Raw genomic sequence first — 11,646 nt, 5'->3', positions numbered from 1 at the left:
ACACGTTTAGAATTTAGGAAAGCTAACTTAATTAGGCTCGTTGGGAACCTAAAAGTAATGCACTGATTCCAACGCAGGTGATGAACTTTAAAAGTCCATTCAAAACTCATTTACTCCTCAAAATAGACGAGTCAGTCACAGGAGACTAGTGAGTCCATGAAAAGGACAGAAGTTAGTTCGCAAAATGCAAATGTTGCGAAATATGCGGCGACACTGATGATCTCGTAGATACTTTTGTTCGAACACAAATTTTTGGAAGTATGATTGTAAGATCCGAGCGGTCATGCATCTCACAGGACGATTGCGGCTATTGGAGTGTATGCAGTTCGTAGCCAGTAGTCAATAGGAGCAGACAGACGTGGGCAGCAGATTGTGTACTGAGGACTGACTGGAACTGGTTCTACAGGCAAACGGTTTAGTAAGCATCGTGAATTAGGTAAACTTACAATCAATAGTGACGCGATCAGCCGGGGACGGAAAATAGTCAAAGAGGCAGCACGGACTTCTAGAAGCAACAACAAGTGAGCACTAAACGATGTACAAACATACACAAGGGGGCAGTCTTACAGTGTGAGTTGGACGTATAGAGAGATAACGGCGCAGGAATCAGTACGTTTGGGATGTGAGGGACTGTCTTTCGGTTGGCGGCGCGATGCGGCAGCTCGTGTCACGTGACAGGTCAGATTACGCGTTTAAAACAAGTCTCGCCAAAGGCTATCTGGCAGGCGCGGTACATCGGTAGTACTAAGCCGTCCCGGGCGTCACGTTGGTGTAGTGGGCAGCGCGTTCGCCTACCGTCCGGGAACTCTGGGTTCGATACCCGGTCGGTCAGCCTTTCCGCACGAAAATAAGTGCAACCGAGACGAACTTGTAAGTAATGACGGACGGGCAGCAAAATACGGACATCAATTGCTGAAGAATAGGAAGATCTTAAGAATGAACGGAACAGAGAGGAAGGAGCAGCAACGAAACAAACGAGCCTCATAATAAGCATGCGTGAGGCACGTTACTCATGAGTAGTCAGAAAACAAGGAAAGTTATCGCTGTTAGCCGTTGATTCACAGGGGGGAATCAACAATGACTGTCGAACGAAATGAACCTCCACACAAAGTTTATACGGGTTTTTCTGTCCGACGTACCGTGAAGAGTATGAATACATCTTGCCATCCAAGCTTGAGCGCAGTTGAGGTGCTTTCATATGTCAAATAAAGTTGGATGATTCACCAAGAGAACCCGAAGATATGGAAAGTAGTGACTGCCAGATTTTTGTCTTTTAAAAATTAGAAATTTTTGCAAAAGGCTTCATTTGGAGTTTTCTGGAGGACCTTTGCCTACACAGGAGAGATAACCAATAAGAATTAAGCTCTGAAGTTTGTTTTAATTCCGTTCCATGCGTGTAACTTCCTCAGAGCTGTCAACTACCTACATTTCAAAGTCCTTAAGCATTAAATTTTGAAATATCAGCGGAAAAGTCAGTCGGTTTGCTGACTGAATAACCCCAACCTAGTAGAATCGCTGCGCGTAGATTCCGTGCGCATTCCGATCCCACGCTTATCTGTGTCCGCATTCTCTCACTGATTGTTCTCTTTTTTTGTACAGCCGTTCAAATTAGTTATATAAAATAATAATATAAGTCATACGATCAATCACAAAGACCAGTCTGTTTGGAACCGTATGATGGTAACCTGTCCAGGACAGGAACTATTAACAAGGTACTTGCAAGTTTCATACTAAAGTACATCCCAGATGACTGTTAACCGAAGGAAGCTTGTACGGAATACTTTAGAGATTGCAAGACAAAAGCATTTCGAAGACAACTTAATTTCTACAAGAAAGAGAAACGTATCAAAATTTTACCGTTTAGCCATTCTAGCTACGTCTTGTGAAACTAAATTGTAGCCTTTAGTTGACCCACCGACAACGTGGGGCACACGCCACCACAGTCTCAGTACAAGCCTGTTGTGATCATTCTATGTGGTGCCCGCCCTCTCTCCACTGCTACAGGCAACTCGGCCCACCGAAGTAAAATGTAGCTGACTCGAAGATTCGCTGTTGGACGCACGCTCAGACTCACAGCTCCACTACACTGAGTGAGCAATATTCAGAGATCATTTAAAGGCAACTCATTGAATTCCATCCCCAAAACTTACTGCCATATGGCCGAACACCGTCAATCTTACCGCCATCGCATATGAAGTTCTGTCTTCTGGCATAAACAAAACGGTTAACACGACGCACCTCGCATTCATAAGCTTCAATCTCCTGGCCAACGCAGTAGATTGTAAATATCACCAGCGTTTCTCACTTTTTTGTCGTGATCGCAGCTCTTTTGGGGGGTATTGAATGCTAGTTAGGCAAGCAACGGTCGCCGTAACTCAGGTTCTCGACGTAACACACTACTTACAAGGTTGCTGAAACTCTTCAGCAACCTGCAACCAGTTTCGCTCTTCTTGGACTTGATCCAAACAGTGTCAAGTGATGGAATCTCTCCACATTCAAGAAGACATTCGAAAGCCAGGAGAATCAGTAACCCCCACTCACTTTAGGTAGCCATCGCTGTGATAAGTTCAAGCTCCATTTTAATCGACTGTAGGTAACGCGCGCTTGCCAACGTTACATCGTTTTACCGTTAAATAATATGCTAGCCATATACCGGGCGAATAAGTTCGTGGTTTACTTTGGTCTACTGAACTGCCCATCTGAATTACCGTCTTGGCTAGCAAAGTCCTATCCACACAAGAATAGAAATGTGCCGGAAGCGATCTCTATCTTAGAAGCGGGATGACAACCTGAATTTGTCTCCTACAAAGTACTGTCGCAGCGTTGGAAAGGTGATGTCGCTTCCCATTTTCTCAGTACTAGTGAATTATGCTCATCAATATTACTCCCGGGGAAAATTGTATCCTCCACGGCCTTACGTCTGTTCATCATTGAGAACTCGTCATACTTATCTCAGTGCCAGATCAAGTTCAGAGTGGCGTCTTGCGTCCAACGTGAATCGAACCACTTTTCCAATTGGCTGCCTCTGTGGTGCGTACGAAACTGCGCGTCTGTAGCACGTGACCGTCACGTGATTCGAAGCGACAAATGAACCGTGTGCAGTAGGTGCTTCACAGATTGTCTAACCATGTACGTGTTGAAACTGGATTCAGTCGTGGCGGAAACGACGGCAGGGAAACATATTAACACAACCAGTACCTTATCATAAACACCTGAGAGGAAAATACAATCCAGGTAATACGATCCAGGTATCGCCTCCTGTGCAACCGGGACGTTTGGTACTTTCCCAAGCCTTGTGCATGACGCGGGTGGTTGTCCCTTTGTATCCAAGCTGAAGAACAACTTTTTTTTCAAGTGAACTAGTGTATAGTGTAGCGGAATGGCTGGTTTGTAATCGAATTGATTCTTAGAAGTCAGAAACAAATCGTTCCCGAATTCCGCGGCAGCTTCTGTAGGTGAGTACTTGAAATGAAAAAAATAGCTACTGTTTTTGTTTTCATCTTAATCGGTCACTCAAGCGAAAAGGCGAATTTGAAATACTCAGACCGTGTAGCAGAACGAAAAGCAACCATCAGCGAAATTATGGCCGATGATTCCGAACGCCAACTGGTAAACAATCACCGTGGCATGATCCCACATTGTTTTTGCATCACAGATTAACGACGGTTTCCTGCCTCTGATAACAAAAATCGATTGAAATCTTTCCCCTCCCACAGAGTAAGCAGTGTTCTATGTTTCAGTCTGAGCACTTTCACAGTCACATTTTTAGCCATCCCATATTGATTCCACTCACTCACCTTTCTGAATCATACATTGGTATTCTAGCGTCATTTTTGTTGATTACAGTTTGATCAGTTCTTCAAAGTAGTGCTTCCCGAGCCTGGGAAATATATAATTGAAGTCAATACAGTGCTTCGATCCTTGTTTTTGGACCATACTTGAACAGTCAGGAACTTTAACACATTTCCAAGATTCATACAACGTTCTCCTCTTAGCATTTTTTCCTCACTTTTCTTCCACAGATGTTAATTGGGACATCACCTATTTGTTGAACCGGCGGTACGAGATAGCCAGGGCAGATGAGGACTTTCCGATTGTCATCCAGCCACCCGCTGACGGTACGCTCTACCACGTCCCCGCAATGCGACTGTTCCCCGAGGCTCAGCTGCCAAACGACACCTTCTTCATTCATATGTTATTCAAACCTCAAAAAGAGTCGCTGGAACATGGCGTCTATCTGTTTTCCATCCGTGATCCTGACAACACCTTGAGGTTCAGTTTGCAAGTGGTGCATGTGAGTTGAGCTATCACACAAGTGGTGTTCTTTTGTATGGTAAAATTAGGATGGAACGAAGGAAACGGATGAGCGTTCTTTGCCATGATCGAACGGCTAGCTCGTAGTTGCTATGCTTTATCAGTAGGCCTTTTATCATGCATTGAGGAGCTATGAATGGTGGAAAAAGCTGAACCGGTCATTCAGGAGTAAGCAATCTAAGCGATTTAAGTTTCCAGAGATAACTCAGTGAACAGAAAGGACACGAACAATCCGAACAGCCAATCCTTGCGTTCTATTTCACCATTATATCACCCACACAAACCGTAAACCGTTAGACGGTCATCTGAACAAGGACACACAACTCTGCAAAAGTTTTCAACCTAGAAGATTAGCCGATAATCCACTGAGAGGAACCACGCTTACTCTGAGGTTTCCAAGCTCATAGTCCCCTTACCCGCTCCACCTCTTCACCGTGGTCTGGTCCAGCTTTTGGGGGGCGAGAACTGTTTCATTCGTGTTTCTATTTATTTCCACCGTTTTTCACTTCGATGGGGAATTTGTTCGCTGTCACAACACAGTGCCAGTACACAGCTGTCAACGCGTACACGTCACCAAAACAGGCTAATGACACGTACGGACGAAACAAAACTCGTTTCTGCCCTGAAAAACAGCCTGGTGAACAAAACTCGACTGAATGATTTAAGCTGTCACTGTCTGGCGCTGAATCCTTCTCGATGAGACGGAGTGAATCATGTGACAGTTTATTCGCAGAACTGTAGTGCGAAAGAGGAAGATGGGAACAAATTACTTTTCTATATTTGTCAGCAGCTAGAATGGGGAATTTTTCTTGATCATAGCTGAACCGATTGATATACAAGGAATTTGGGGCAATGTCCCATTGTATTTCATCATGGGCCACTTATCACTGCAAGATAGTGTTCAGTACGCGAACTAGCTGCCTGTATCGAGCAAGGTCGAATACCGACCTGTGGAGAGGCGGGACTGAATGACCGAAAGGGTCAGAGAACGATAAAGATTATGCGTGGCCGACCAATCGAACGAATTCGATGTACATCGAGGCAGAAAACTTACAATCCGACGAGAGGGTGTTGATAAAGCTATGGGGATAAGTCGCGTACTGCTCCAAATCAACTGATAAGCAACACATGTCTTATGAACCGTGACAGTTCGTACAGCAATTTCCACACTGTACACTACTCCATCGAAAGAATCTATTTCATTGCACTTTGAACATATTCGAAACAGTATCAACTGGCTCACGAATCACATCACCTTGAATCAAACTACTCGAAACTACTTAATTCGCGGGTGAAAACAATTTCACTATCCATGTCACCGTTTTTTGCTCGATTTTTTTAGGCAAAACCAAATGGCTGGTTGTTACACGTGTACGTATTTGTTCTCCCTTCTGATGCCATAACTCATGTGCAAAACAAATCGATTGGCATACAGCAATTGCCACTGAGAAGCGATATTCTTTGAATGAGTTTAAATCGATTCGCCTGGTCACCTGGATCAACACGGTCAACACGTAGCTTCGATAGATCTCAGAAAAACTGACCCAAATTTGAAGTCCCCTGCATTAACTCAGATCCCTAGAGAAATGTTCATTCTGCAGGAGAAAACACAACTTGATTTTGTGGAGTTTGGCGCTCTTAAGAGAACTAATGAATATTGATCGGCTTTAAGCTTTACTGCAGTCAGTAATAATGAACCCCGTTGCTCTGGCGCCAGGCTCAAACACAACTTGATTTTGTGGAGTTTGGCGATCTCAAGGGAACTAATGAATATTGATTGGCTTTAAGCTTTAATGCAGTCAGTAATAATGAACCCCGTTGCTTTGGCGCCAGGCTTTGTTTGGTTTCAAAGAAAGAACATTTTCAAAGTAACTCAGGATAGGCCCTCTGTAAAGTTACTGCGCATACTATACTTATATATATATATACACATTTATATATATACTTTTACGGTGAAAAAAAGATAAAAGTTTGTAATTTGTGCACAGAAAAACTTCATAAAAGTTATCAATGAGACAGGTCAAAAAAGTTACCCCAGAAGTGCAGACGGTGTGATAGATTTCGCAACCTGGGTTTTATATCTGACTACTTTTCACGCTCCGGCATCTGGTGCCAGAAAAAGATGGGCCGACAAGGAACACAACAGCTTCATTGCAACAAGTGAGGATGCGAAAGTACAACGGCCTCGTGCCATATACTGAAGGGCGCCATTTGACCTTGATCCAAGGCTGCCTGATCGGCCTTTTAATGGAAGGGACGCGCTGTAGCTTACGACGATGTTTCCTGCACATCTCTGTAAGTACTGAGTCAGTTGGACATGTTCACGATTTAGGCGCGTCACGATAAAACGACACTGGTGGGCGATCAAACGAAACTTCGACCTTGAACGGTGGATTCTGGAAAAACAGTAGTTCTCGACCGCTTCAACTTCAACCGACTGATCAACAGTACCGTAGTCCGATTAATCAAATTGTGTTTTGGCGAGTAAAATATCCTAGCAATCACTTCTGAATTTGTTTAGGCTTACTGAGTTTAGACGTCATACCTGTAAGCTCCATAGAGTCTGAGCCTACGACATATGAGTAGTAACTTTCTAAAGGTCGAAACCCTGCTCACTTGATTCTAGTGTGAATTTTTGAAGCTTTTAACATCTGTTAGATGTTTTTCTATACAGTGAATGAACACATAAATATGTGAACTCAAAACAATGATCCGACAGCTGTGTACCGGTTTGAACTTCGATTGCGGAACTCATTTACCGAAATATCAGGACCGGTCTATTTCTCCAGGTTCGGTTAGATAAATTTGGGAAGCCAATACGTATTGCATTTCGAAAAACTACTGAATAAACTTCGGCGAAAGGCAGTATCTAGAACTGCGGTAGCAATGGTGCAAAAAGAAGCGGAAAGAAGCTCGTTCGTTTTTCAGTCATCTAGCTCACTCTTTTTTGTCGACGTAAGAACGTGTGCTTGTGAACAACCTGTTCGACTACCTTAGAAAACTTATAAAAAGATTAAACTCTTTTGTGACGCAGCCCGGTTACAATAGAGAGAGATGATACAAAGTCAAAATGCCGCCAACATGTTCGATATTTCGGCAACCGCAGGTGGTCCGCTTTGGGAATTACCAGCCTGACATCAACCGTTACAAGAACTAATCCAGCTGACCGGTCAAAAAGTGTTCTTATGGAAGTAATTCTCACTTAATTTCAGCTTGTATTTTTGTAAACCTAGTTATTCCACTCATGATGAAGGCACTCTGTCATGATTAAACGTCGAGCATACTCCATCCTGTTGCAGCCGTACTGCGTTCCAGAACCGTTTAAATTGACTGTGCTGTGAGTACTGGTGTAACGGTGATACTACTGACGGGGGAGGCATGCGAGTAGTATGTTTTCTACATGTAAATTCGCTTTGCGTCTCTTGAAAAGGGAGATCTGTTACGGAATTTGTGGAATCGCTTTTTAGCATACGCTTGGATCTGAGCAACAGTCAATGAAAATTCAGGAAAGTTTAGGAGGACGCGTTCAAGAGAAGATGGATGTTCAGTTTTTGTAAATAAGATGCAAATGAGAGTGTTGTTTCCCTGTCCATTAGTCTGTAACTGGTGGGTTGGCATTTTCTAATAAACAACTCCGCACCCAAGGTCCGAACATCCACACCCTCAAAGGGTCGTGGCCACGGGATCTTCATCCTTTTCCTGGCGACGGCACCAAATGAAAGGAAGAAGGCCTTTGATGCGGAGTTATTTATCAGAAAATGCCAACTGACCAGTTACAGACTATTGGACAGGGAAGCAACAATCTCATTTGCATCTTATTTACAAAAACTGGACATCCAACTTCTCTTGAACGCGCCTTCCCGAACTTTCCTGGATATTCATTGACTCAACTCATACATTGCTCAAATCCAAGCAAATGCTACCAAGCGACTCCACAAATTCCGCAACAGTTCTCACTTTTCCAAGAGACGCAAAGCGAATTTACAAGAAGAAAACATACTACTCGCGTGCCTCTCCATCAGTAGTATCACCGTTACACTTGTTTAGTCTATGAGGTGGCCTTTTTGGACAAAGAAAAACGGCACAGCTTGATACTGAGAGATTAGATTGAAAAAGCATTTGTAGCACATGCTACCGTATGATGAATGTGGCTTGTTTGGGGCCAACGGAAAAACGAATACCGAATCTGCTTACAAAAGTTAAAATGATGCTAAAGTTCGTTTGATACTCTCCGGAAACCTTCTGGGGTTTTATTAATGGGGTCTAAACCCAACTGAGCACATGACCATTCGTATTATAAGAGGTTTGGTTGTCCCTTAGATTTAGTGGCACACACACGTGATCGAACCGACGGATCACGTGATTTAGCGACCAGTCGATCTCTAATCGATGGAGTCATTCAGAGACATGAGGTCAGTGATGAATATCCATTTGGGCGCTGTAATCGAACGCCGTTCCTTCAGGATTAAGACACCACCACCTGAACCTTTTCTGGTCTGCCAATATTCGTCACTTTCCGGTGATCATTACTGTTCGAACAGATTGTGGCTACCCCACTAACCTGTCTCTCGTTTTGATCACGCCAAGTGGTTTGATAAATAAATGTGCTTAGAATCGTTAACTATTGGTCAGAAAAGCCATAATTTTAACTGATAATGAGCACTTTATGGGTAAATTAAGGGTGTGCACCTGAACTTCCGCGCTAGGCTATGCTTTTTCGTTCAGTTTGATCATTGGTTGTCTCAGCTAGTAAGTGGAGATTCACGAATCAGTTAATCCTGATCCTCACAGTCACCTAGGTTGCGATGTGGCCATCTGAAGCCAGTCTGGCTAACAGTCCGCGTCCCCTCATCTGCGCGAGTGGGTGGGTTTTCACGGTCCGCGACTTTACTGACGCACGGTACATCTTCTACATATTTGGCGCGAGGCCAATACGTCCTACTATTTTAAAAAACCGTCGCCTAATACCCGGCCAGTATTCATCTTAAGGATCGATTCAGTGTTTTCAAATATTGAGGACAAAACTGGCCTGCTGGTTGAAAAACTACAAGCTAGAAATTTCAGCTCCAATGCACAGTTTCATGGCTAACACGCATAAAACTCCTAAAATGTATGGCTTACCCAAGACTCATAAACCCGGACATATTTTACACCATGTGTAGACCACCCATTCGTTCTATTGCACTGTGTCGTATTACGCGACACATTTCAATTCGCTGAACGAATCACAGGCCTGAACACTTCAGACAAAAACACCCTCCCGGGCACAAACAATTAAATGAGACCGTTATTTTCTGAGATCAGTTAATTGGACGAAATAAAAAAATTCCGCTCTCGGTTACATCCCTGAAGAAACCGTTCCGATCCACCACGAATGTTAACCGTTGACTAGTACCGACAGATTGACGAGCAGCCGTCGGCTAATCTATTCTCCTAGCAGACGTGTGTGTGTCCGGAACGTGAGAGTTTAGGACAAACGATCCGCGGATGTTCTCTTCATCACGGTTATGCCGTGATATTTCTGTCTTACAGACCGAGGGGCTGCAAATTTCAACACCGCTTGTCCGAATCTGATTTGAACCCATGAGTTAGACCGATACAATGTTATCCCAGTTCTGGGGGTTTTATTAACGCGCTGCAACAGTGTTTCACTCTCCCGGACTTACCTCGTAAGCTTGATTGTGTTGATTTTTATCTCTCCACTACAGAGAAAGCAAGCACCAGTCAGATGTTCCGAGCCATGGATCCACAAAATCTGCTTGCGTGCGGTGTCCCTTGTCATTGAAGATGATATAACTGATACAGTGCCACTGTACTGAGCTTGAAAAAGAATGATTTGAAAACCATGGTTCACTCTGAAACAGCTTGTTTCAGCAATCACAAATTCAGTCGAACAACTCCCCAAGGTGATAAAAACCGTATGAAGATGTCGATTCACTCGGAAAGTCCACGCATAACTGCATTTGCAGTCAGTGTTACACAAAGCCTGGGGAACCGTAAGATTGCAATGAATCCATTATGTTAGTTTGTTCTGTAAGTGACCATTTTGCTAACGAAGAAGTCGTGGATGAGTTCGCTGCTGACACAGCAGGAACAGTGGCAAACTAACTTAGTAACATCACGTTCCAATGGGAAATGAATGGTCATCACATTCGTCTCCCTTCTGTTTTCGATGGTATTACGCGACTGCATCCACAACAGTTTCCTGGACACAATATACCGGCTATTCCAATTCTTCAATGGAGATTTTGCCCTGTCAGTGAAGTCACTCTATGCTGAAAAGTACAAAAGTATTGTACAGCTTCTTCGTTCTTGTTGGAAATCGTCAGCAGTGCGTATCCAACGAAACGCAACGGAGTTTCGAACCCTCCTACCGGCTGGTAGTTCGAACGCAACCGGTTGGCCCACCACGGGTGATCAGCAGTGTGATTAACTCGTATCTAGGCGTGATTCTACCGAGGAATATGAAGGACTTATTAGAAATCAGCTCAAGTCATGACAAAAATCTTGCCGAGTGGTGAACTGAGTAAATCTGACTGGGAGTCAAGTGGGTGAACTTCGATTGACGAGCTCCAAACTACAAGTCCAAAAAGCGCCGGAAAGTGATCAGTATGTGTGAAGATGCGACACATCAGGTTCCACAACACTTTTTGAAGACACGCTTATGCAAAATGAAATCAATCAGTGCTTTGGAGATAAAGATTGTTATAAAGTTAGAATAAACGCTCCCGTCCAGGTTGTTCGGACTAATCATGGTATTTTTCTTCCCCAGAATGAACATCCTGTGCTTTGTGTTGGATAGAATATTTCAGCCGTGGCGCCCAACTGCCATGCCACAAGAGGGCTGGCCAGGTTGCCTAGCCTAGACAGGGGAAGTCCAAAAGAAGAGGTCGGGTTCGAACCACGGACCTTCCGGTCGGTTTGTTTGCGCTCTAACCACTGTGCGCCGTCTCTAATAACCAGTAGTATAAGGATTATGTTTGATTCAGACAGTTGAATTGAGTAAATCGGGGCCCTTCCCAACATTTTCTGGTACACTTCCTCACTAAACCCGTCCAGTGTCTAAACAAAACAATAACGTTTTTATTTCCGACCGTTGATTGCAACGCCAGTGCTCACCCGCACTTTCACAGCTGTGTTTCAAAGCCACAATAACCACCGGTTCAACTGGACATTGTAGCTGTCGTTCAATATCTATCCGTTTAACTTCAACATTTTGTTTAGATCACTATCAAACCCTTCACATCCGAACTTATCCTGTCGTTGTGTAACTCAGTCAGGGAACCCCCTCGTAATACAGACAACGTCATATACTAATCTCCTTCCCTTTAA

At 43.8% G+C, this 11,646-nt stretch overlaps 1 protein-coding gene across 1 annotated transcript in view; it reads left to right on the top strand.

Moving 5' to 3' along the window:
- Positions 1 to 4,019: 4,019 nt before the first annotated feature.
- The window catches only part of T265_14024 (hypothetical protein), a gene marked incomplete at both ends in the record, with an annotated part of 42,470 nt that continues 34,843 nt past the window's right edge, over positions 4,020 to 11,646 (top strand). Inside the window, one exon of the mRNA XM_009171663.1 lies at positions 4,020 to 4,294. Within this exon, the coding sequence (XP_009169927.1) occupies positions 4,022 to 4,294 (273 nt within the window). The remainder of the gene's footprint in view (positions 4,295 to 11,646) is intronic.

The sequence above is a fragment of the Opisthorchis viverrini genome (genome assembly GCF_000715545.1).
Source record: "Opisthorchis viverrini unplaced genomic scaffold opera_v5_130, whole genome shotgun sequence".
NCBI lineage: Eukaryota > Metazoa > Platyhelminthes > Trematoda > Opisthorchiida > Opisthorchiidae > Opisthorchis > Opisthorchis viverrini.
Note: the sequence above shows the minus strand (reverse complement) of the source record. Positions and strands in the feature narration are given on the sequence as shown.